The sequence below is a fragment of the Columba livia genome, chromosome 6, assembly GCF_036013475.1.
Source record: "Columba livia isolate bColLiv1 breed racing homer chromosome 6, bColLiv1.pat.W.v2, whole genome shotgun sequence".
Classification (NCBI taxonomy): Eukaryota; Metazoa; Chordata; class Aves; order Columbiformes; family Columbidae; genus Columba; species Columba livia.
This window is the reverse complement of record NC_088607.1, coordinates 34179217-34206712: the sequence shown is the minus strand read 5'-3', so window position 1 is coordinate 34206712 and position 27496 is coordinate 34179217. Positions and strand designations below refer to the sequence as shown.

The 27496-nt window shown below is 37.3% G+C and overlaps 2 protein-coding genes across 9 annotated transcripts in view; one reads left to right on the top strand and one right to left on the bottom strand.

Moving 5' to 3' along the window:
* Nucleotides 1–27496, top strand: part of CTNNA3 (catenin alpha 3) — a 460135-nt gene that overhangs the window by 129056 nt on the left and 303583 nt on the right. The gene's annotated exons all lie outside the window — the stretch shown is intronic.
* LRRTM3 (leucine rich repeat transmembrane neuronal 3) overlaps nt 14957–27496 on the bottom strand; it is an 81459-nt gene continuing 68919 nt past the window's right edge. For both annotated transcript variants that reach the window (XM_005512775.3, XM_013370543.3), the window contains one exon: nt 14957–16883. In XM_005512775.3, the coding sequence (XP_005512832.1) occupies nt 16674–16883 (210 nt within the window). In that variant the 3' untranslated portion in view covers nt 14957–16673. The remainder of the gene's footprint in view (nt 16884–27496) is intronic.

Genomic DNA, 27496 nt, shown 5'->3' with positions numbered 1-27496 from the left:
ATAATATTTTAGGTTATCAGGGTCATCTGGTGGTATTCTCTGCTCAAAGAAGGGCCTGCTACCAAGTTACATCAGGTTGCTCAGGGCCTTGTTAAATCAGGTCATATTTCTAAAGATGCAGATTCCACTGACTCTCTGGGTGCCGATTCCAGGGTTTTATTATCCTCATTGTGAAGGAGTTATTTCCTTCTGTCTAATCAGAGTTTCCCTCTATCCCTTGCTTTGATCCAAGTGCTTCATTCAGCTGGAAAGGGGTGTTCCATTGTGTACTCTGCGTGTTTGTGCTGTCAGCCACCCAGATCTTCCCCTCCCTTGCACTCGCTCTGCTGCTTCAGGGACCCTGTCTGTTGGACAGGTGAGCTGCCCAAGCTTATTCTTCTCTTGTTCCTGTTGGATTTTCTTTCAGTTTTATTGAGCTGACTCAAGCTCTGAGAAGGGCACACAAGCTCTGTATCCATCCCCAGGGCAATGGGAATGAGTAACAGAGTGTGGAAGTGGGCTAGTTGGACAGAACTGTTGCTTTTGTGGGCTGTGAGCTGTTAACTCAGTGCACCCTGGGAAACGAGAAGGACCCCCCACTCTTCCTTCCTTCTCCATCCGACTCGTCATCCTTTCTTGGCAAGGTGTGTGTTACAGATTCATTCTTCACGTATGTCTTAAGTCTCAGGTTCCACCCATAGAGAGGTTCTCTTTAGAGAGCTTCCTTCCTAACGCCTGTAGTTTTTGCAACTAATTCCTCCTTAGAAAGCTTAGAGGAGCTTTTCTTCCTTGCATTTTACTGAAGAAATGTGAGCCTGTTTCATTTTCTTGGATATACCAGCACCTCTGCGTTAGACTAACAACTTCTCTCAGCAACAGCAGAGTCTTCCTGCCTCCTTTCCCCTGTTTTTGTGCCTCACTGATTTCTTTCAGCATGGAATGTGTTTTATGCTAGTCTGTATGTTCTGCATGGATCTGTAGATTATATTTGGCTCTTGGCTGAGACAAAAAAGAAAGATATAATTGGCTAAGTTGGGTAAGGCAGGTATTCCAGAAACACACTGTAACTGAATGGCATGTGGGTTGTGTATGAGCTACATGACTGCGGTTTCCAAGGGATGAGGTTACCAAAGGAGGCAGATGATATTCCCTTGAACACATATTGAAAAAAAAAAAAGGAAAGGTAGATTTTATGAGAAGGAGTATCGTTTGCAACATGCGGAGGAGGGGATCCTACTCTTAACACTGGTGAGGACAGAGGTGAATTAGGTGATGTAATTCAGGCTTCTGTATTTTTATAGGCATTGCCAAAGAGATTTTTTTTTTTCTTACCATTAATTCAGTTTGGAAGTTTTAATTTTTTAATTCTCTAGTTTATTACTGTAGTGGAGAGTCTGTGTATATCTATGATATAGATGTATAGGTTAGCCTGTAAATCGGGAATCATGCATTGATTGCAAACAGCTGAAATATGATCCTGTCCTTGCTATTTTCTCTGGCTGCTGGTGAGAATGAATCTTCAGTGACAGGAGGCAGTAAATGAGGAGGAGTTTGAAAATAGTGGCATGGGATTGCTGTGAGCTCCAGCTCTGTGCTTAGAACTCATAACAGTGTGCCTGTGGGAGAACTGGGAAACCCTTGCTGCCATCTGTCTGTGGAAGTTGGACCTTCTCCTCAGTTCTGTAAGACCCGGCTGCTGGCTACCTGAAGGTTTTTTGGATGTGTGGTTTCTAGATCAGAATGGCTGTTGGCTCCTTTGTCCAAACAACAAATGTGCTATGGCAAAAATAATACAGCAAGGCACACTCCATCAGGTCTTCCTATAGTATCGAAGATTTTGTTTGCCCTGTTAAAACAAAGAAGTAACTAGTGAATTATAATAGTGAAGAAGAGGATGAAAATCTGAGCATTGGAAACATTTTAGTCAAAAATAGTATGAGAAAATACACGGCAAAATGATTGGTTAATAACGATTGCAATAAAGATAATGGATTCAAAATAAGGTGGAGGGTAGAAGCTATCTGAAGTGCAAGAGCAGACTTCTGGAAAAGTGGACAATGTTGAAAGATTCTGACTTGCCTACATCAGGAGCTTCTTAGTGACTGGAAAATAGAGATGTAGTGTAAATAAAAGGACAAGCATTGAGTGTGGACACAGCCAAAAAAGCTGAAGCACAGAATGTAATAAAACCAGTAGAGGATGCATAAAGCAAGAAGTTTCCAGTAATCCAGTATTAATAAGAATGAAGAAGTAAAGACCTTTGTAAATGGGGGACAGTAAGTTAAAGTATTTTTTTTTACCTGCTTCAGGCTTCATGTAAATAGTTAAGTGCTTATTGTAGATATTTAGACAAAGTGAAATACATGCCAGAAAGAAGTTAAAGAATATTTAAGAAAGGAGTTTCTGAACTGTTTGCATTGATCATAGAAAAACAGTGAGGAATGAGTATTTGCAAGTAGTAGAAAAGCAATACTTACCTTAAAACTACAGAATTTATAGATCATTCCATGTAACCTGGATAACCAGGAAAAACCTACAGGAAATCCTTAAATGTGCATTTCTTAGAAGTCTTCAGGGTAAGAAGGTGATGATAAACAACAAGAATGAATTTTCAAAATACCTTTTGTCCAATACATCTAATTGTTTAACAGAATAGCTGTCTAGTGGTTAAAAGGGAAGTAGTAAATGGGACGTAACTTTGCATATATTTCACACTGAGAGGAGGATGTTTTCATGAGCAAACTTGAGAAGCATAGTTAACTTAGTATTAAGGGAAAATACAATTCACTGAAAAATAATATTCCTAGTGAAATGTTACTTATACTGTTGCAGGTCAAGTTGGCATAGTTTAATAAAGTGTGATTCTGGCCTGAGTCCACGTAAATGACATGTTTTTGTTAATGAGGTGGCTGAGGGAATGAAGAGTAGACTTCTGCAGAGTTTGATTTCTTTTTCATTTGGAGAAATTATCTGAAATCTGCAAGTTGAAATGACAAGTGCAAATGATTACCCTTGGGAAGAAGTCAGCTGTATGAATAAAAGTGCAGGATTTCTGGCTTAGTGGCAATGTTCATAAGGCATTGGGACCTGTAGAGAATTACAGATGAAATGAACTGTCAATAGGGCTCAGCTCAGTATTTTCTTTTGGGCATCCCAGTTTAAGAATAGCATGGAGTGATACCAACAAAATGAAGCAAGGATTTTAGAACATATATAAGAAGTAGGAAGAAGTTGACTTAACCGAGTTTGTGTAATTTAGGATGGAAAAGATAGAGTAGAGGAACACAATGTTTTCAAATATGGAAGAGGTTTTCATAAGGTGTATGTTGTTAAGTTATTCTCCGTATCTGTTAAAAGAAAGAGAAAAGTAATTGGCAATAGGTGACATTTATGCAAAGTCACATTAAAAAAAATTGTCATATAGGTGAGTAAACACTGGAACAGGTTCCCTTAGGAGGCTGCAGAGATTAATTTATGGACACAGATAAAGACTGGTTAGACAACCTTCTGGCTGGGAAGCTCTAGGAACACCTGGGCTGTTTCACAGTGGTCAGAAATGGAGAAGGTGACCATTAGGTCCTTTCTAGCTCCACTGGTTCTTGGCTTACATTTTATTAATTTTCTCAGTCATGTGCATTTTCTTACTACAAATATTTTTTTTTCCTGGATTAGAATTGTAATGGTGAATGCTTTTCATATGCAGTGATTAAATCTGGGCTGAAATTTGGTGGGGCTTTTAGACTTCCAGATTATCTACAGATAATAATCTGTCCCTTCTGCAGTTTTGCCTTCAGTATCTGGGGCAGGCTGGCCATACAAAAAAAAGGCTGTTAATGGTTTTGTCCACACTAAGAGTCAATTTTGTCATGAGCATGGAAGTAATATATTTACTAGTGATTCAGCTTACCATAGCAGCAGGGTTTTTTTTACCCTGCCAAATTTATAAGTACATTAGAAAGATTTATCTAAATTTAATATTTTAGAATCCACCTAACAATTTTGCATCCTATAATCTGTTCATGAACTAGAACTAGAATTCAGGTACAAGAAGTAGAAGATTGGAATGTCGCTGTACAAGATTATAACTTTAGCAACCAAATTGCATTTGTGTAATTTAATATGTGAGCTGTTCTCTCATATTAACAGTTTTTTTCTGAAGAAAGTTGGTATGCACTGTAAAAAAAACCAAGCAACCAACCAACGAAACAAATCTGTCTAGGATTTGGTTGTATGGAAGTAATCCACAATAATTTTCCAGTATTAATATAAAAGCTAATAAACAATATTTAATATTTAACATTACTCTTTGTACATACTGTTGCTTTTAATATTTGTTTTGCTAATTATTTAATAATTTAAGAAATGTCAATATCACTCTTCTCAGTGCTTTTATGTGAGAGGGAATATGGCTTTGCTTGCTTTTGCCTCTGGTTGGAGGAGTGATTTACCTCCCATTTCAGGCAGCTGAAACCTTGCTCACAGGTTAGTCAGGGAACCAGCCAGCTTGCCGGGCCACACGAGCTGGGTGATTGGGTTATTCAGTGTTTGGGCTCTCAGTGTGTTCTGCATACACTTCATCCCATGCTATTCTAAAACCAGAAGAACAAGCGAGTGCGTTGCCCTACCTGTGCTGGCTGCTGCACTTGAGCCTCACCTGAGGTTTGGAGGGAGAAAATCTTCCTACGGTTCTAGAGGAAACTCTCTAAGGTTGCTTCAAGCCAGGAAAGATGTTAGACTAGGAATCAAGAAAGGAGTAAGCTACCCACTGTGTCAGGATACAGAGGACGGGAGGTAATTATTTTCATATTATTTGAGTCACTTGGCCATCTGGGCTTTCCTTCCTAGATAGTTATTGTTTTCAACTTTATGAATCTTTCTGTTATAATAAATACAAAGCTATGGTAAACATAGCATTTGGAGATTGAGCGTGCTTCTGCTACAATCGCATGAAGGAAAAGTGGTGATTTGTGAGGGTGATGATGCAATTTTGTGTGATTAATTGCAGTGCTACCCTCTTCATGAACTTCTGCCAATGTCAAGTAAGTTTCTTGTAGAAAAGCTGTTTGTGGAAGTCTGTCTGTGAAAACAGCACCCTGAAAACTGGAGCAGTTCACTGGGTTTGGTATGGTGAAGATATGACTCCTGTTGTCAGCTGAAAGGCCCTTTTATAGTAACTGGTTGATGTTTCACTGACTTGGAATATAAGAACAATCCAGAATATGTATTTGCTTTTTGTTCTAAAGAAATCATGTAAATATAACACAGGAAAGAGTTTTGCTATTTTTTACTGGAGCTTTAGGTACAAAATGATGGACTTGTTCTGGAGTAGACTGTAGTTTGTTCATCTGCTCTAGATGAAGCAACTTCCCCTCCCCCCCCAATTAATTATGTTTGGTGGTTATAAAGGATGAATGACTTCATTATATGTTGAACTAACTTTTTCACAATAAGCATGAAAATCTAAAAGCATACTACCAAATGCCACTATTTTATGTGATATATTTTACAGTTTAGAACACAAGTTTTTTCCAGAGTTGAAATTAGAGTTGCTGACAGTAAAGAAATAAAAATGATTGATGGACTCTTTACAGTTGACCAGCTACTAATGAGTTCTCATTCAGTATCTTGTTAGCCTGTGCTGAAGTAATACATAAAGCAACCTAGAAAATAGCCTGAAGTTCCTGAAACTACAAAGAAGAAAACTTTAAGTTATTCTGATGCTTTTGATCTATGAACTGTGATGTAAACTGGAACTTTTGATGTTCTGGGATGATGTGATTGATAGTATAATTTTTGGTATTTGATTGTTTACCACTTACTGACTATTGCAGTGTGTAACATTTTGGCTCAGAAGCAGGGAGAAAGGTCACTTATTTTCCTTGTTGGCCCCTGTAGCTCTAGTTCAGGTGGAGCTTTCTGGAAGGAAGAGAGAATGTGCTTCCTTGGAGAAGAGCTGAGAGAAGGTTCTGGAGTTTCCTAGGCTGGGGACTGGTGTCTCTGGGAGGAGATTTCAGAGGAGAAAATATTTCTATGGATCTTAAGGGGGTTTTATAAAGCTACTGCACCTCAAAATCCCCACACGGTGAGTTCTTAGACTGACAACAAGAGTGTAGGAAGGGAAGGGTGTGTGATAAACAGGGGAGGGACTGACTAGCACTTTGATTTTTAGTTTCGTTTATCCTGCAGGACAGCTTTTTCCCTCTTTCAGTATTATGTTGCAGTAAAGCAGAGCTTTTATTCAGTGTCTTTTTGATTCTCTTGAGGAGAAGGTAGTGGAAGTTCTGATCAAAAGGGGTACAGTCTCCGAGAAGCTCTAATGGCCACATAAAATGTAAATTCTTAAATCACTATATGGTTGCGTTGGTTTTTTTCAGTGTAAGAAGGAAGGAGTTACCCTCTCATCAAATATTTCAAGTGTAGGAAATGTCTCAGCAGGCTGCAGGTGAGTATTTCATTAGGAGATTAGCTACTGTGTTGTGGCTATTGCCTGTGTCCAACTATGCTACATAGGCCGCTCATTCTTGTCTCCATTGCTGACTCCTGACTATCACTTGTAGAAATGCAAAAATCCTGCTACTTTAAAGGGTCAAATCCTCTAAAGCCAACGGTAGAACTTCAACTGACTTGAATGGAGTCAGAATGTCACGTTGTTTCAAGGAGTTAAGCTTGGCTCTGTGGATATAAAAGGGCAGCTGTGTGGTATTTGGTAAAAACTGGGGGCAGGGGGAAGAGAGAGTATTATTAAATTTTTAAAATGTGTGGTCTGTGGTGAATATTTCATGCTGTCCTTTTTTGTTGTTGCCTATATTGCCAGACACTCATGTTTATCGTAGTGTCTTATAAACACTCTTTGAAAAATATACTTAATACTTTTGTTAGAATAGTCCTGGTTATAGCTCTTTTCTACTGGAATTGTGCTGTGTGTTTGATGTTTTGACATTCTCTCTATGTGGTTTGGCTATTACTTTCTTTTTCTGTTGACATTCATGATGCAAGATGGAAGAATTTCTGCAAAGCAGAAGGAAGAAATTGCAGTTTGACCTACTGTTTAAGCGAAGCAAATCAGTGAGAGAAAAATGTTGGAAAATAGTGTGAATTCATGCTGTTTTCCTCACGCATTTTTTTATCAGCATTTTGTGGCAGCCAAAATTTCTGACCGGGAACTAGACTCTGTGTGTCCCTGTTGGCATCAAACTGCATGCAATTATTCAGAGAATGTTGTTTCTCCTTGTAGGAAGTCTTACTACCCGCAGGCAAATGTAATCTATCATCTTTTCCTTCAACAATTCCCCTTTTCCCTGTACCCCCACAGAAATCAGAAAAGATTTATAAGGTTCTGCAGCCCATAAAACCTGCTTGATTATCCTTAAATCAGATATAGCTGATTGCAAAGCTTCTATATTTTAAGAATTTGGGGAACAGAATATTTTGCAGTTTTTGGTGTGCTTTTACTAAAGCTGAAAAAAATGCATTGTTTTAAAACTAATTCTTTTGAGAATTATTGCTGCAAAGTAAAAGCTCTTTTTGTCAGAAGAAAAATGCTGGATCTACCTTAGAGATGTCCACAGAGAATGAAGTATTCAAGCTGAAAAGATACCATAAATTCAAATGGTGTTGTCTTGGTATATGTTTTGTGTGATAATGTGTCCTTCTGATGCAACATAACGTCTTGTTCACCTGCTTTTACTGCCGTGGCAGATGAAGACAGCTTCTTGAATCCAGATGTCATTGTATTCACTCCCCTTCCCCAGGGGATTAAATCTGCTTTGGCACCAGTCGATATGAATCAGCACCTTCATTTGTACCTTCCCATTTTCATTGCTTCCTGTTTACTTGCTTGTCTTAATCTCTTACCGTAACGACCAGTGACATGCTTTTGTCATATTTTGAATACATATTTGAATATTTTGAATATATTTGAATCATTTTGGTCTTCCTTTTATGTCTGCTTCTCTTAATGTTTTCTCTCCTTTCTTTCTCCATTTTACACATCTACTCCTTCTCCTGTACAGATAGAATTTTTTTCCTAGTTGGATGTATTTCCTAAAGTTTGTGACCTAAGAGAAGATGTTTTTCAGTGTAATGCTGATTCATTTTTGGACAACTGCAATGGAGATACTGGTTTGCATGAGAAATAACTGTAAGGATCTCAAGAGTTGTTACAGGTAGTTAGCACATCTCACTCTCATTCTTAATTGCTGGTTTGCTTTTTCATCTCTTCAGTCAGACAGGATATTTATAAAGCAACTCATACAATATATATGTTAAAGACTTGTAACACTTGCTTACTTTTTAAATTATTTTCCAAGGTTCCCTTTATAACTGAGTGTCTTTAAAACTGTGGTGTTAATGGAAAAATATACCATCAAAGCACAGCAGACCTCTGCTTTCAATAGACAGCATTGTATATCTGTATGTCCTCATTGCCACACGTAATTGAAATAATTTTCATATGAGCAATATTTTAGTGTCCTTACTTTTTTTAATGTATATGTTTTTTAAATAATTCTGTCTTTGATTTACTTTTCCACTTCTTCTAGTTTCATTAAAGTCTTCTTGGGTGAAACAGGTCATTAGCAGTGTTATTTTTAACATAAAAGCACTTGATTGAGGCTCTAATGTAAAGTTATTTATTTGTCTCCCAGAGCAGTTAGAGAATGGCGATGTAAATGTTTGCATCTGTGGATCTTGTCATCTTTTTCTTGTGGTTGGTTATTCCTTTTAGTTCATGTATTTAGGGCCAGTTTTTTTATCTCTCCTAGTGATTTACATTTGGATACTGTTTTACTGTTTACTGTGATATACAGAAGATACTGAGTGCTAGAGAAAATTGAAAGAAAATGACAAAAAGCCTTTTTTTCATTATCAGGTTGTTTGCCTGTGTGTATCCAGTCCAGGCACAAATTTAATCCTTCTCATCTCCTATTTTATTTAGTACCTTATTAGCCTGTACCTTCTTTTAAACCCCAGCCTGAAATATCTTCTATTCTAGCTCCGTATAATTTTTGAGAATATATTTTTTTGTTCCTGCAGCATAATTTAGTTGCATCTATGATGTTTATATCCCCTTTATTTACATGCTCTCTCAGGACTAGCACTGAATTATCTCTGCATTTAAATCACTTCAAGTTTTAGCCAGCAATGTGAGTGTTTTATTTCAGTAACTGGTGTCTTTTTGTAGTATTAGCAATATTCCTGCATGAATTTCCTCCCCTCCTCTGAGTTTTGAAAAAGAAAATCTTAAGCACAAAGTCTCACAATAGGCTGTTAATACTTATTTCTGGAAGCACAAATTAATATATTCTTTTTCTTAGAATAATTTTGGTTTTTAGTAAGATACATGCATATTACGTGAAGAAATATTAGAATATAATTTAGCAGTATAAGTGATCTGGAATCAGTTATTTATTTCAGTGGTTTTCTTAATGTCTTTGCTAAAAAAAAGAGATAGAACTTCAAAAATCCTGAGGCAAAATGCATGCAGGTGGGGGAGAAAATAATGCACAAGTGCCAAAGCTTGACTGGCAGCAATTTACATTTGATTTGTCATTTTACATTTAAACCATGAGACTGATCCTGCAGTGCAGAACAGAGGCAGATCTTTATGCCTGTTTGGGATCCAGGTATCTTCAGTGAGATTCTTTGTAGATTCAAGGAGTTATTCAAGCAATGGAAGAAAGCGTCAGGAAAACATTGCATAGAAATGACAATATTTAAGCCAGACAGTAGATAAGATTGTAAATCTTGTCTTTCAAATGTTATGAATTGCAACATATTAAAACTGGAAATTGAAATTTAACCAATAATGCTTATTCCCAATCAGGTTCACTTAATTGCATTCCTATCTAAATATATATTTTTAAAAAGTTTTTTGTTGTGGTGTTGTTTTTAATGTACTAGCCATCTCCAGAAGAGGTGCGTCTGTCTTTCTGAGAGCTCAATTTTTGGAAAATATCTCACTTTCCTCTCTTCAAATATCATGAGGCTTTCAGTCAGTAGTGACCTGGATGCCATTTTTCACGGTGACCGTGGTAGATCGGGGTGCAGAGCTCCAGCGGCTGCAAGCAGCAGGTAGGTTAGGCATAAGGAAAAATATTCTAATAGCAAGAATAGTTAAGCATGAATGCAGATTAATGTAGATACTGTGTTCCCCAGAGACCGAAGGTTTTTGAAGAAGTTAAAGAAGCATCTATCATAGTAAAGTTGATTTTGCTTTGAGATGGGGAGGACATCATGTTCACACCTTCCAGGTCCACTTTTGAAGTTTGTGTTGTATTATAATCCCTTGACAAGTGCGGAGTTATGACAGTTTATACAGACTATTAATCTATTAATCATAGATATTCAAGGCTTTAAGGTGCAAAGAGATAAAAAAAAAAAGCCCAACACCAACCTTGTGTAGTGGTATGAAAAAAAAAAAGGTTTCTTTTTATCAGTATGTTATAGCATTGGCATATTTTTGCATTTATATTTGCAAGATCTAGTGGTGAAGTAAAAGGCACTTGAGTCAGACAAGCTTTGCTGTGTGCTCGCGGGGCAGCACACCTGTTCAGCTCTGGAGGTGGGCACCTGAAAGGCTTTCACACTGTTCTTTTGCCCTCCAGTAAGTCGGCCCGAATAGTCTTTTTATATGTCTGGCATTTTCAATTTTGAGAGTTAGAACATGGAGGAAGAGGCAGGCTGCTGAAGGGTAAGGAGAAGAAACATCAACTGTCTAGATAATGCTAAAGCAGAAGGCAAGAAAAAAAAAAGTCTTCTTCAATAATCCTATCTGCATATTCAGATATACCATTGATAGCTGTATTTTTTCATTTCCTGAAAAGGAGAATAAGGCTTTTGGATAGTGAAGTCTAGACTAATTGTGTGACTTTACGGGTTCTTTAAACTTACCAACAGTAAGATGTAAAAGGGAGGTGCATCATCATTACTAGAAAAATAAATCCGTTTTGTTATTTCTTGTGAAAAAATAAATGACAACAAAATATATTCAATATGAATGGTTCAGCTAATGGCTTTCCATGCCTCATTTATGACACACTCTTGTATAAAACTACTGAAATTATTGAAGTGTACAGTGCTGGAGGGACCAATAGTTTTCTTTTAGTGAGTATTCTCATCCCTGGTTGATGAGTTTTTGTTCTCTAAGCAGCACAGAATTAGTATGTACAATATTTAAATTGACTTCAAAATATATTTCGTTGGTGCAATCACTTTATGATTAGATTATAGATTGAACTACTACTGAATTGCATCCACCCAAAAGATCTATTTCTTATGAAACACAGAATGGAAGGTACTCTCTATGAAAGCTGGAATATAACTGAACATTTCTAATTCCTTTATGGTTTACTACAATAACATCCATCCTATTTATGTCAGTCGACCCAAGGCAATTAATAAGGCAATAATCAAACATTAAAGTTAATTCAAAAAAATTCCATACTAATGCAACATTGAAGTGTCCATTACTATGAAAGTATCAGAGCTTTAATGTGACAGGACTGTGTATAATGAATTCCATGTTGCAGGCTCGTTTGCTATTACACAGCAGGCGCTGTGAGCCACTTTTAAGAATGAGTTATTTACATACAAAATTGATGTTGATAAAGTAGAATATAAGCTCTGTGCCGTGTGGGATTTTCACAGTTGTACACACGGCACATCAGCTTACATAAAAATTCTTGGCAAGGTTTTAGTGGCAAAATGTTAATTCCTTAGGTGTTCATTAAAATAACGATTATCATGAACTCTGATATTCACATTGATTTATTCTGAAACTTTATAATTAAAATTAATCAGATGCTATAATTAGGTAGAGCAGGAAAATGGAATTTGGCCTTGTTACTTTATTATAGAACTATTAATTCACTTAAATGTTAGAGGGTTTTTTTGGGGAATTTAATGAACATCTGCTTTTAAATATGGATCACACAGTTAAACTAGTACCTAATAAGAGGTTCATGTGTATTTTTCTATATTGAAAAGTGTTTTGCAATGCTTTGTGAGAAACAAGCTTCTTTTTTGTTTACTGTTGTGATGTACGTAAGAAAGCTGAAAAAATATACTGCTTTCTGCTGAGCTGAATCTTGATTTTATAATAAGAACGTCCCCAAGGGAAATCTGATAATTAAATCTACAGGGTTTCAGGCAATGTCTGTGCTTTAGATGACTGGATGGATGTTATTCAAGCTCCCTGGAACTCATCGGTCTGTCATTATTATTAATTACATGATAATCGTATTTCTGTGTCAAGAATAGAAGTGAAGAGTGTTATTATTACACTATTCTATCATGCATTTCTACTAGAACAAAGAAAAGGGGCAGCTTTTCTTCTCAAAGTTACTTTCTGCAAGACGTGTGAATGTTACAGGTTTTAATGGCTTCACAGAAGCTGTGTGTGCACATTCAGAGTGGAACTATTAAGACACCACATTTAGCTCAGTAAGTCCCGAGCTATAGATTGTTGGGGCCTGTTGGGTGTTCTGTGGAAATGCTACTGTGTACTCACCTCGTTCTTTGGTTCTTCTGTGGGTTTCATCTTTCAGCTGCTGTTCAAGACAGGTTATTGAGTCTAGATGTACCTGTGATCTGAACTAATAAAGCCATTATTATATCAATTTACACATATATGTGCCTTTACTGGTAAGATTTGCCTTTAGGAAGCCCAGGCCCCTCAAACCCATGCAAAATCTTGAGCAAAAAGATCTTTCCCTCAAGAGAGGAGGATCAAGCTGAGGAACTTGAGATGAACTGTTCTTTCTCCCCTGTTCAGCCGACTGTTTCTGCTGGAGCAGCCGGGGACTGAGTACAGCTGCCAGCATTTGACACTACACGTCCTGGCATTTGTTCACCTTGGAGTAGCAGCATTGCTAATAAAGGGATTCCAGAATTTATTACAGTTCCATTGGTACTGGAATCCTGGGTTTATTTTTCTAGTCAGTGGTGTTGCCCTTACATATTTATTTCCATTTATTTTACCATTTGCATTGTGGTTTTGGCGCAATTTCTGTTCTCTTGTCCGATCTGAGGATTAAAAATAACAGTAAGAGATAAAAAATGACTTGCGAGAGAAGGGGAGAAATGGAGTGACTGTCAGTACAGCAAGCTAGTGCATAGCTTCTGAGGCTGGCACATTTTCTGTTCGCTGTATGCTGCCGAAATAAGTCTGATATCTGCAGTGTACCTCTGAAACTGCCTATGTATTTTTTTGTTAGTGGTAGCTCTCAGTTCCCTTGATTTAAGACAATGTAAAATGCCTTCTACTGCAAATTTTGATCAATTTCAAATTGGAACAGTCATTTTGGTGTTTATTTTTTTATATACTGTCTTGAGACATGCAGTAATTTGTCAGATTAATCATAAATCCTCTGGTACACCTTTAGATAGGACCTCCATTCTGATACTTGAACTCAATTTCCTAACGGGTGTTTCAGCCCTGTAAATTGCTGTACAAGCATGATCCACTGATGGATGGTGTGGATTGTTGCCCGTAGCAAGATTTATTTTTAATATTGTGTGGGGGTTTTTATTGATAGAGGTTATACTCTCTATCAGTTTGTATTTTGCAAGCATAATGAATTTGCCTGGCTTTTTCTTGATGGTGTTACTTAACTGTGAGACTGATTCTATTGGCTTCCTCTCTTTCTGGTTTATGGATCTTATTGCAAAGGGAAATGATAAATGAAAGTGACCCTCTGTAAGTAAATATTTGAACCCATAGGCTCAGCCTACTTTCTTGCTAACTTGTAGCTTAGAAGACTGAGGCTTGATTATGTGATACTTCACTGGTTTGTCCATAACTAGAGCATTTACTCTTTATTTCTGTACACTCCAAGTCAGTATATAGCTGGCAGTAATCTCTTGGAAAGCCACTATATACACACTGACACAGGACAGTAGGAGTGAGTCCTTGCTTGGCTTAACCTCGATTTGTTTCACGAAACAGATTTTTTAGGGAAGGTACCTACCTGCCACCTAGTTTTCTTGAAGACATCCATCTCGTTGAGGATGGCAGATGTTTGGGTTGATGGTAGTCCATTAAAAAAATGGTATCCAGTTATATGTATAGCAAGGTATGTGTTGACACTCTGGATTTGGGGTGGGGATGTATTAATATTCCACTGCCACTTTGGGCCCCGGGCTGTTGTGTCTGAGCTCAGAGCCCTGGAGGGGCCAGGGGGGTTCCAGGCAATCTGGCACCCCCAGGGACACCTGCCATGGGGGGACAGCAGAGCTAGGTGGTGTGGAGCTCCCGCTGTCCAGGCTGTGCTCTGCCACCTCTGCGCTGTTGAGATGTTGGTCTGGCAGGAGAGGTCCAAGACAAACTAGGTTCCTTCAGGTATGCTTCATTATTGAGGAAAAGGAACAAAAGGAGGAATGTTTGCATGTACATGAATATATACCCAGTTGTGCGTGTTTGACCAGATGTTTCAAAAAGATTTTGTGTCTCTTGGCATAAGAAAATATTTTGTCATGTTCCAAATTCATTAGAGTGTCTAACACTAGAAATATTAATGTCAGACAGTTCTCTACAAATTAGTGGTGCATGGAGCCTTTGAACATTTGTGCATTTTGAGTAACTGCATCAGTGCCAGGACTGCATTCATGCACCATAAATATCTGAGGGTGGTGGGTCAAGGTAAAGAATAGGAAAGGTAGAGTAAGAATAACTGAAATAATCGTGATATTTCATCCTAACAGCTCAGTCCTTCTACTAGACCCAGAATGCCTAAACATTAAGTCTTAAAAACAACTTTGAAACGAAGCAGTTAACTTCTTCCTGCAGTACAAAAGTCACTCAAGTCCAGAATGACACCTGCATTTCTGTTTTCATTTTATAATTAGCAAAATGTATTTTCAAACTGTGCATAGTAAAATTCCAGCACTGTAGAAGATGGCCAGAAATTCAGGAACCCATGAAGTAAGGAAATAAGAAACTGAAGTGTAGATGTTTTAAGATGAGTCTTAAAAAGACAAGTGATGTTTTGAATAGCAAATAATTTATGCAAAATATGTTACAAAATCTTAGATGCTAAATAAATAACTGATACAATGTATTCTGTTTTGACACATTGTTTCCACTTAAGAGATAGTGAATGCAGATTCATTTGTTAACAATATTTTGAAGCTACTTTTCATTATATTTGCTTTATGTTTTGTACAAACAGTTGAACTGTAAATTTAAATTTCAGTTTTTTGCTTTGAAGCTACAGGAAAATATGGTGGGGTAAACATTCATAAAAATAGATTTGTGGTTATATAATTTCTCTTTATTATAAAAAGTTTGCTTCACCATATGAAACTTTTTTCTCCTATATTTTGGAAGGCTTGTGTTCCCTTGTATGTTTTACTGAGTCAGCATGATATAATGTGTTTCTAATTTCTGTAATCTTTTATGATTACAACATGAGGGTAGTATTATAAAAGTTATTCTCATACAGTATTGTATTGTATGTCTCAAAGATTTAAAACCAAAGAATGGGATGTACGAATGCTTCAATCCAGATATTAAATGGTAGACAAATAAGCAACTTAGTAATTGTTAGAGAATTCATACTACTATTTTTTTTTTTTTTTATTTAGAGGTCTTTTTTTTTTTTTTTCCTTAGCTCAATGTATCATAATGTTAAAGGACTGTTTTACCATTTGGTCTGAATTACTGTATTTTTCAGCAAAGTAGAGGTTTCTTACTTTTGAGTAATGTTTTACATTCTAAAAGTAGTTTAACTCGAAGGGCTTGTTTGTGTTGCCACTTCTGTCAGCAGCTTTGACAGAAGGAGGTTTGGGGTCCATTTGTCTTTAAGTAGAAATAGAGATGCCTGATTTGGCAGGTTATCCCCTCATGGCCGCTCTTGTAAAGACAGCTGCCTGGGGAAGTCTCCTGCCCACATTGTCTTGCAGAACAGCTCGACTTCACAAAACATCAGCAGCATTGGCTAACAGTTGCATACGTTAACTTAGTCGTTAAAATATATCTGTTTATCGTTACATTTTTTCTGATTTAGAAATCAGGCTGTATTTTGAGGCAACATGTAAGTTTGAGGAGAACTGTTACATTTGTTTGGATTTACATTTACAAGAAAACTTGGCTAGGTATTTCAAGATTTTCTTAGAAGTCTGAATAGTTAAACCCTCCTTTTGATTAATGCATTACTTCTGGAACCAGTAGATAAAATTCTACACATTAAACATGGTAAAAACAGTGCTTATTCTGCAAAGGACAGAATTTTAGATTAGAGTTTTCTGGGCACAAAAGCAGTAGCAAAATGATCCCTACAAAACAGAGTAACTTAATAACACAAGAGAGAACTTTTGTTAATTTGAAACTTGTAAAGTAAGATGTAATTAAATTATGGTACTGTACATACCAGCTGTTCTTGGTAATTGAAACTTTACAATATGAAAAATACATTACATCTGTACAGTGTATACAGGTAGGTAGGATGAGTTTTGAAAAAGATTCACTTTAAGGGTCATACTCTGAAGTCAAAAAAATACTGCACAACTTAACTAATTACAAATTGTAGACTTGAAACAATTAATCTTTGTGATTCATTTTTAATTTGAACAGGGATCCTAGAATCCATAATATTATGTCTTCTCACTTCTCTCCACAACGTTACATAGAATTTGGTTGCAGCCTCTGCTACAGGAAAACAAACAAACAAACAGAAACCAAGAGAAAGCCCCAAGAGTTAAGCCAGCTGCTGACTGTGTTCCTTGATTCGTGCTACTGTTGTGATTGTGCTCAGATCCAGATCGGTCTCTAGGTGTGTTTCCACTGTTTCTTCCTGGGTTTTGGAGTCATAGGGCTTGTGAGCAAGCAGTTCATGATGTACTCCACAGTAACTTATCGTGGGCTGATCATAGGCAAGAAATGTGGACACATTCATAGACAATGGGATCTGGGGGAAAAACAAAAATGAAAACCAGCCAGTTACTAAAAGACATAATAAAATTGTACTTGCCTGAATTTGATGTTGAAGAAACAGATTGTCTAAAAACATTGCCTAATGCCAAATATAGTGCTGCATTTAAAAAAAAAATCTTCCTTCTCTCTATCCCTCTATCCCCTCCACCCAAAGCCTGGTCTTTACTTCAGGGTGTTTTAAACCTGACCACTAGCACCTTTGATCTCGCAGCCCAGGGCTAGATGTGTGCTTGAATGTGTTTGTGAGGATTAAGATGTGATTGAACTCAAATTATCTTCAGAGTGTAATTAGCCTCTGCTAAAATTAGTCATTGGGGAGGAGAAAGACAAATGACTCAATTGAAGATATATGGAATATTTAAAATGAAATCTAAATGGCTTTTCAAGCTAAAGAGTGGTTAGTGGATCTTGCTTGAATATATCAGTAGGTGTGATACCTTTGGTCTGCTGGGAAATACCCATGAAGCATTTCCTATTACTTATAGCATAAACATCAATTTGAATCTAGCGACTGTCAGTAAATACTGGACCATGGTAGATGACAGCTTCAGCCACTCTTATGCTGTGGTAGCTTGGGAAGCTTCACTATTGCAGGTTTAATTGAAATGCTTTAGGATGAAAAGTTATTAATTTTTTAAAATTATTTTCTTGGGGATTTTGAACACACTTCAGCATAGAATTGTTTACAATACACTGTAGAATCAGAGATGAAATTAATACAGATTTTGAATTGTATGTATTTATACTACTAGATTTATTTTTATATATAAGAGAATCGAAGGATGAAAAGGGTGACTCTGTTGTAATGGCTATGAGTCACTCATTAAAATATTTAAAATTCAAATTTCCAGTCCATTGTAAAACTGAAGAGAACAACTTTTACTTGTGACTTTTATTGTTCTCTTGCTGTTATTTTGAAGACTGAAATGTAATAAAATTAAGTATGAAGACATATGAAATAATACAAAACTGTTTCTCATTAGCACAACTGGTTGATGTATTTGGATGTCCCACCTGTCCCTCTACACACTCACAACAGCATGTTGGAAGTCCCATTATAAACACTGCTCACATGCCATGCAAATTATGGAAACAGACTGAAAAATAGAAGGAAATGGATGTCCTTCTTTTCCTATATATGAGGCATCAATAGCTCACAAAGAGTTAAATAATATTCAGCTTGGGAGATGGACGTATGTAGCACATCATCTGATCACACTGTCTGAGTCAGAAGAATGTCAGTGAAACCTGTGATAAAACTGTATCTTCACAGGATAGAATCAGAAAACCAGTGGGATGTCCTGCCTCTGGTATTTTAAAGATCTAAGGTTAAAGACACCATACGGTATCATAGATGTCTGGAGATCTGTATCTCTTCATTTACATACATTCATGAACTCACTCTGCATTTCATGTAGCCACCTTAGATACTTGGTTAGTGTGGTGGTTTGTGTGTGTTGTATGTTTTTTTGTTGTTGTTTGTTTTTTTTGTTTGTTTGTTTGTTTTGTTTTGTTTTTCCACTCCTCATGATGAAACATTGGATGAACACCTCAGGCTTTCTTGAAACAATGAAAAGCTTTTACCCAGGGAAGATCTCTGTCATTTTAAATACATGCAATAAGAAGAAATGCTCGACATTTTTCCCCCTTAGTACACACTTACAGTTTCTTTTTTTAAATTATTGAACATTTGATGGTGTCACTGTGGGCATGGATTATTCTTGGAGGCTGCAAAGCAATGAACGTGTCCTGTCTCCTGTAGCTTTGCTCTCGTGACAGAGGAAAGGCTGCAGTGCTGTGCTATGTCCTCATCTTTCCTGTGATCACACCCAGAACCCTGCCCCCAAGTGATTTCCTCTAGTTGCAATTTCAATATAGTCAACACAATCCTGTACACAGGACGGATCCCCTGCTTCCCAGGTTGATTGTGCCTTCAGTTCCCGTGGTACCACAGGGTAAAACCAGCTCTGGTCCTCTTTGTACCTAACCTAAAGACTGCCATGAATTCTGGAGATGGGATGTAAGCAAAACTACTTCATCTCCGTTCATGTTCTGTTGACCAGACATAAGTGCCTGAGATATATAGAGAATTTCTTGCTGAGTGAACTGTCTTTCTTAGGCATGAGATGTCCCAAAGAGCGTACAAGAAGAAGTGGTGGAAAGGCTCTGGCTGTACAGGGAGTCATGTAGATGTGCTGGTACTTACTTTTTCTCTGCCCACTCTGTTAATTTAGTTGTGTTTGCAGTGCCCTTTTTCACAGGGGCAAAGGGTGGTGAATGGCCTAGAATCACTTATGCCTATCCACAATTCCATGGAAACCAGACAAGATGTTATGCAGTCTAGCTTCAAATGGGCTGTTGCCCACATTTGGGTTGAAATAGTCAATGAGGAGAATTTTGGTACTGCATCTATCAAAATAGAAGATGTGAGTTGACATGCTTCACAAAAATTGAAATCTGTCTCTGTGTTTGTCATAAGAGCTGAGGCTTGCACACATCTTTGAAAAAGGTTTGTTATAACTTCGTTGGTCTGGAAAAAGTGTGTTATGAACTTAATACCTGGTCATATTCTCAGTAGCCTTTTTTTCATATCTTTTTCATGTAATGTGTGTGAATTTCTGACATTTCGTCATATTCTGTTTTTAGCAACAACAGGATAGAAAGCAAAAGCAAGGAAAGAAACTTCCTTTCAGAACTATAGTCAGAAACAAGCTGATAGTTTCTTTTGACCTACTCCTTTTTATTATTGCATCTTTTTTCCTTCCTTAAGTGTGTCCCCTTTTGTGTCTCTTTCCTAGAATGGTCAAGATGTGACCACCTGCCATATTTCTTTTTAGTGTGAGTATTGGGGGAAGGAGCCTTCTTGGTCACTGCTGTTCATACTGCAGCTCGTTTGTAACCCTCAGGTGAAGCTGCTGCCACCTGCTGCATTATTGCTGTCTGGGTGTGCTGGGTCATTAAGGGCTCCTCTGGTATAGCCCTGGAACAGAGATGGTAATTAAACAAGGAACATCCCTGTTTGTATTTCCCAGTTTGCATTTTTCCTTCTGATAGTGGGATGTGTCTCAGTAGAAGTTCTATCCTGTTCTTTGTACTTGAAAAAAGTTCCAGTAAGTAGTACCACAGCATTGGTAATGATAGCTCTCATGTCTTTTGACACAATTCTGGAGTAAAAACCACTGCATTGTTTAATTACAAGTCATGTGAACTTCAGATTGTTTGGAGTTTGGGTTCAGATAAGCATCCGAAAGCCTCAGCTTATATCAGATTTGCAGTTCAGAAGCTTTAAAATTGTAATTACTATTGAAGGAAGCGTCTGTCCTGCAAGCTGAATTTCATTGCATAGCATTAAATTTCTGTACAGTGTGTACGGGGTGGAGAGAAGTTCCAGCAACCCCGTATCTTTTTAGTAAGGAAGCCTAAACCATGAGAAATGTTTTACATAGAAAATTTAATTAAAAGGTTATATTCACAAAGATGTAAAGCAGACCAGTTATTTTTTTTTTAAATAATTCTGTTCTATCATGACAAGAATTTAATCAATGTTTGAGATGTTGATGTTTTCACATTTCTATTTTGATCCTCACTGGCTTTTGAAAAGTTTCCACAGATTAAAAATGGAGGTTTTCTTTACAAAAAAAGACTGAGAATTTGGTTCTGGCTTCTCTCTAGAAGTTACAGAGGTCTGTAGGAAATAGGTTATTTTATCCAGACTGCAGAAGTATATTGACTACTAAACAGATGTCAACTGGTTGTGGGGGGAGCTCGACTTGCTATATATGAATATTCTGGCAGTCTGTGAAGACAGGAAAGGTTCTAGCAAAGGCGTACGGCATTTCTTAAGCTTCTGGTGGTGTGGCTTTGTTCTTATCTGATTGCCTGTTCATGGGTTGGCTTTCAGAAGAAACAGAATTGCATTTTTTTTCTGAATTTATTGTATTTAGAATTAGAGGCAATATTTTCAGCCTAAGGATTTTGGTGTTTTGTTAAATTTAATGGACATGGGGTGGGCAAACCTCCTAGGGCGGGATTCGAGAATCCTGGAGATGAAAACTTGGAAAGTAAAGGTATAGCCACAGATTTGGGGTGGCTTCAGAATGTAGGCATGGGAAAATATGATAGGACAAAAGTATATTATCCATTATTATCCATGGAGACAGCAGAGATAAGGAGCTGAAAAACAGAATATTGTGAACAGAAGGGATGAAAATAAGTATATCGGGTTGAACACTGAAACAGGAGAATGAAATGGGCTGAAGGATGGAAGCAATAGAATACATGGAGTTGTGATGTATCATTCTGAAAATGTACAGAAAATGCATAATATAACATAATAAGAATGTCATTACAACACAGGCATGGGAATATAATATATCAGCATATGGTTAACATATGAGAATTAGATCTATTTTATAGAGAAGTCAGTGGGATTTTGCTATTGGCTTCAGTAAAAAAGAAAAAAGGAACAAGCCCTTGTAATATATAGCAGGGAAACATAAAGGTTTTATTGGTAGGAATCAAAATTAAATGCTTTATTCATGACCACTGTAAAGAATCATGTTATTTTGAATGAACTCCAAAACAAACCTGATACTTCAACATCCATTATTTCGTCTTTGTGATGTGTTTGCCATATTATTTAATTTTATTGGAGGTTAAATTTTGAATAGTACTATTTTTGAATCCTTATGCATGTAAAACAGAAAAAGACTTAGAAGGAATAAAATGCCTTGGTTTTATTAGGTAGAGAATACATTAGAATAAATTATAATTAATGTATTTAAGAAATCTTACCTAAATTGTCTCTTTCATGAATCTTAATAACCTGATTTAGAGTTTGAATTACAAGTGAAGGCAGTTTCTGTCTTCATTTGTGAACACTCTGAATTTGTAGTTTCTTTTCTGTTTCCTATACCTGTGAACCTCACCACTGAGTGTTGTTCCTCCATAGGTGCCCTTTTGTTTGCAGATGCAACATCGCGGGGCATTGTAATGCCTGTCCCAAATTCTACCACAGACCTTTCAGAACATTTGACCCTGTTTTCTACGTCCTGGTTTTCTCTCAAGAGGAACTGATTTTCCCTAACAGGGCTATATTAACTTGGTTATTTCTTTGTTCTCTGTTGCTGTAAGATGCAGAGAAAATCCTATGTAAGGGTGTAATCCAAATAGTCTCATTCCAGTGCTCCTGGACTACAGCAGTTCTGTGAATTTTTGGACTTGTGTTAGAAATGACTTCTTGTGCTGAATGGAAAAAAACAGTTGAATATACACCCCAGTCACAGTGTAGTACCCTGGCAGATACTCTGCTCCTTAGGGGTTCCTGTTGGCTTCCAGTAACCTAGGTAGGCCTTTGCAGGGCTCTGGCTTATTGATGAAGTTGCACAAGAATTACCGGGACGCTCATTTAAGCTTCTTAACTGGTTTCTTCTTGAAGCTGAGTCCCTGTTCCTCATGGAGTCTGAGGACAGGACTGCAGCAACGTGGTTTGTACCTTTGCCTACATCTCCTGTCCCTGCACCCCTATGTTTAAACCCTTTCTGTGGTTTAGACAGGTCTTGCCTGTAACAAGCCCCTTATTTTCTCTCTTAAGTAACATGTCCAATGGCTTTCTGTGAAAGCCCTAGAGCTGTTTGGTAGGTACAGTTGTGAAAAGGAAGCACCTATCTGGTTATTATCTGCTTCGAGCATGTGTTTACTTAAAAGTGCTGTGCCATAAGATAAGGGAGATAATTAAACTCAAGCTTCTGTTAAAGGAATAGATAAGCCTGTTATAGCCAATTTGTGACAGTCATGGATTTACAGTTCAGATCCTCCTGGCTCCTCTACCAAAATGTAACTCAGCCGTGGAACTAAGATTACCAGAAGTTACTTCTTGGTGGTGGTGGTATTGGCCTACCCTGTCAGGTGGCCATACTGTAAGGCAATGAGTACCTCAGATTAAATTGTGATGCCTTTAAAGTACTGAAAATGGATGACTGCAAAAACTGCTAGTCACTTGTAAAGATCTGAATTAAACGTCTGAATTTTTAGGTGGTTTTTCTTAAAAAACTTGTTTCTGTGTATTTCAGCCTTTCGAAGTCCACACTCTAAAGGCCTGGGAAAGGGCAGTATGTTATTAGATCAGCTGGTGAGAACTTTGCAATGAAATGTCACAAGGCATTGGTATAACATCACCCGGCTTTCCTGGCGAGTGGCAGGGAGGAGTTGTGCAAGTGAAGCAATGCAAAGGGAGGGATGTTTTCAAGCTTTTTCTGCTTCTCTCAGAATTCATTTCTACTCCCTTCAGGCTGTAATTAAAAGCCTACCAAAAGCGTAAGCTGTAACAATAGCTTTCATTGAATAGCAAAATTTTTCTTCACGCAAATGCAAAGTTAATGCCTCTTGGTGAGGGAGAGTTGTGTTTCGTGTTCAAAGGGCGCAACTGTCCAGATGCTGTACATGATTTGAACAAGAAAATTTCTGTTGCTCAAGAACACTTGTTTTTCTTCTGCTCTGATTTTCCTTCTCTGCGATAAATCTGGGCAATAAAGTACAGCAGTGATATGTTTCATGTGCTCTGCTTGGGTTTGGTAATTTTGGTATTTTAACATGTTCATCTCTGGTTACCTAAACTGGGCTCCCACCTTGTGAGAAATAATGCAACTAAAATCAAACATACATTACTCTGCTTCTGTTTGGTGCCCAATCTCTGCTGTGTTAGACTGAATGTGTCATTAACTACGTTCTTATCAGAGAAAGACAACAGTGAGGAAGCAAAGGACAGATGAGAGGTCTGCATCACATCCATATTTTGAGCTTTTTAAACCATCAATTCAGTTGCACTGAACGTCAGGACCAGTTGTCTCCATGGCAATGCAAGAAACGTTACTTCAAAGCTTCTATTGAAGTAGCTGCTGCTTCTAGACTTTACTTGTTCTAGTGGCTGAATACTCTGTGTTTATATTGATACCAAAAAATAAAAGGCTTTAGTAAGTGCATTATCAGAATTACAGTCCATCAGTGAAAGTATTCTTATCTGTTCAGTATTTAACGTGAATTTTAAGTAATTTATGATACAGCGTATTCCCTCGGAGAGGAAAGTAGTATTAAAAAGTAAAAATCACCTTTAAAAACAAAGGCAAGTGCTTTTGAACCTTTGTGCTGAGTGTTGGACTTATAAACAGTAGAAGCTGATTTTTTCTGAGGGATGGGAGATGGTACAGAGAGAATTCAACCACTGTTGGGTTCCTCGAGGAACCCAAGCTGCATCACTATAGGTTTGCTATCTTAATTTTACAGTAGAAGGATCTGTTAAAAAAAATTCAGTATTTGAATATGCAGTTGAATATATTAGTTGAGACAGCAGCCTTTACCCTATTTGAAATGCCAGAGCGAACAGCTGCTAACAGCTGCTACAAGAATATCACCCCTTTCTTTTTAGTTTTTAAAAAGTAGAAGATGAAGAACAGGAGGAAGTGGAACTAAAGAGGTTTTATTTTTCACTCCGATTCAGTTCATTTGGGTTCAGACTAAGGAACAGTGAGCTGTGATTTCCTAGTTGCTGGACATTTTGTCTTGCATGTTATTAGTTTTCTCAGAATTTGAACCGGTTGACATTCGCTTAACATCTTTCCTTCCTGCAAAGGACGTAACATTTGTGGAATGAGAACAACTTGTGACTTGATAAGCTTTAATTTCTTGCTTGGTTTTGAAAGCAGTGTGTGTTGCAATTTATTTTATACATCCATGTTGGCTATTAATGTTAAAAAATGAACAAGTTATACTATTTCGCCTGACAAGGTAGATATCTGCCCTGCCCTTTTTGACCTTCTGATTTTCGGGGGTGAAGAGGGGGATTTTTTTTGTTTTTAAATTTACTTTTTTATTTAACAGCCTGGAGTTTTTGATTTTTATTTTAAATATCAGTCCTTCAAGTTCTAATGTAGTCAATTGAATTAGGGACGTAGGTATGAGAGTATATAATTCTGAGTAAAAATTTGTCCTTTCAGCTGATGCATTGTATGAAATATGCTTCATAATATTTAAAAATGAAGTGTATATAGCCCTTAAGTATTTCTAAAAATGTAATTACAATTAGATCCCTATCTCTTGAGCACTAACCTATATTTTTCATTTGTATACCAAACTTGGTGTTTATTGAGATGCTCTGAAGGAGTAATTACTGAAATATCATTTTAAAAAGACAGCGCTGAACTTTGTGGGACTGAAAGTAAATCAACACAGATAGAGCTTTGATTTTAGATGCTGGATAAATGGTGGATTCAATTCAAAGTATTAGGTAGCAAGCATTTGTTGAATATATACAAAAATGGCTATTTTTTCTTAGTAAAGTTTGTTGCAGCTTGGAGAACCTGACTGCATCTTAGTTATATTTCATTGTTTAACATCAATAGATAATCTTATAATATGAAGAATTTGCATGAAGCAAAAGCACATGCAAAAAAACACCTTTCAGAAGTAAACCATGTGTTTGTAGAGGTGCCTCAGACAGAAAATGTTAATAAGTCACACATATGTAGGTAGGGGGGTGTGTGTTGTGTGGACACACTTGTGAGTCACGTGGACAGACCCTGCCACGGGTCAGTGCAGCTCCTGCCCTTCTCCTCTGAAGGGTTTCCAGTACTGACAAGGAAACTAGACTTTATTTGGTATGTCAAAGGAAACTGAGCTGAATGAAAGGGACCAGTGAGATGAGTTTGATTTCTATTATAAATTTGTTTCATATTTAAGGGAGGTCTATTTCCCTTAAAAAAATCCAAAACAACAAAACACACAAAACAAACAAAAAACTCACGATGAACAAACAAGAACAACAAAGAAAACCCCACAAACTATTGTATCATTAAGTTGAGGAAACAATGTATTGCAGTTAAGTTTAGAAAACCTTGTCCAAGCCAGGCCTAGCTAAACACTCAAGTGCCTTGTTTAGTTAAATCCCCAAGGGCCTGGTCATGCAGGATGTCTTGCAGAAACCAAAGGGAAGACTTTTTGTATAGGAGAGCTCTGTGGAAGGTAAGGTCTGTGTCTGGGATGCTGCCGTATTCCTGTTAATGAGCAAAAATCACTGAAGAGTGGCTGTATCCAATATAGAATCAGTTACACCACAGACTGCCGTTATTTTTACAGATTTTCATTAAGCGTGATTGTTTTGGTTGATTGTTTTGAACTTTTTAGCCCATCATAGGGCCATAAGTAGGTTTTTTTGAGGACTCTATTCTTCAAAGTTTAGATTCTCTTATGTTGGATAGGCTTGTGTAGAGTGTGATTAATATGATCTTATTTTCTTTATCCTTCTGTAATTATTTTAATGTAACAAGCAATGTTAATATCCCCTAAGTGCTATAACAGGCAATCTCATTACTTTTCATCAGGCTTGTTTACAGAGAAATAAACCAGCAGGAAATAAATAACACTGAATAAACGAGAAACTGAAGTATTACCTACTCTGAGTATTCAGAACCATGAGTCAGACTTCTTCAAGTCATGAGCCTACTTTAAGGAAAGGAGGGTGGTTTTGTTGAAATAATATTTAATTTCTTGTTTACTTTTTGATGTCTGAGCAGTTGGGCAATATGACACAGCTTTTTTATCTATGATGATTAGGTTCTAAGTGTGGTAACAGCTGAAGTTCTTAAAGCTCCACTTGATAATTTGGTTGATATAGATGGCTTCCTTTTTCCACTTTGCCATTTCTCTTGCTGTTATCTCCCAAATGTTAACCTCCTCTTTCTAACTTGTCTTGTTCTATTTTTTTCCCTCTATTTGTGTCTTTAAGAAGAAGCATCCTTCTAATTCTTAACCCTATTGATCACTTGCGTAGCCTTTCCATCTTCCAGTTATGTTTTAATTGTCTGCCATTAGTCTGTTATCTCATTCACCTTTGCTTTTCTTTGTACTATACTGTATCTCTTCGACTACTTTTCGGTAGGGTGCCCTAATGCTCTCTTTCCTCAAGTGTCACATCCCCAAATAAGCTTTCTTAACTCCAGGAAAGGGGACAGGAATGCCTGGTGATGCTGAGCCAAACAGTGAAACCACCCGTGGCAGTTTTACACTTTGAGCATTACCTTTCAAAGAGTTCTGCTGCTGAATGGGCTGTGATTGTGGGTTTCTGAGTGTCCAAAGTCCCATCCTGCCAGTGATTGTGTGCAGTTGTGACTAACCTACTAGAATGAGCTGGTGAGACATCCATGCCGTTAACCTAGTGTGTGTCTGAATTGGAGTTGTACGGGCCAACAGATGCCAGGGCTAAAAGATTTATAGATCTGAATGGAAAAGAACTTGCTCTCTGAGAGCAAGGAGGCGGCCTTATTTACTCTACTAGTTTGAATTTTCTCTCTCAAAATTTTGTGTGTATAACTGAGTTGAAGACAAACTTGCTGTGTTCCATTTGAATTCTACATTACTGGGAGCTTGAGATTAAACTGGGGTACCCTTCTGAAAAATGCAAAACCCAACAGCTGAAACCTGATGCTTTCTGTCCTCCCGACATTTCTGAAGAAGAGGTTTTCCAGACACATCTATAGCTGACAGAATCCTGCCCACAGTGTTCTTGCAACTGAAAAGTCATCACATACTCAGCGC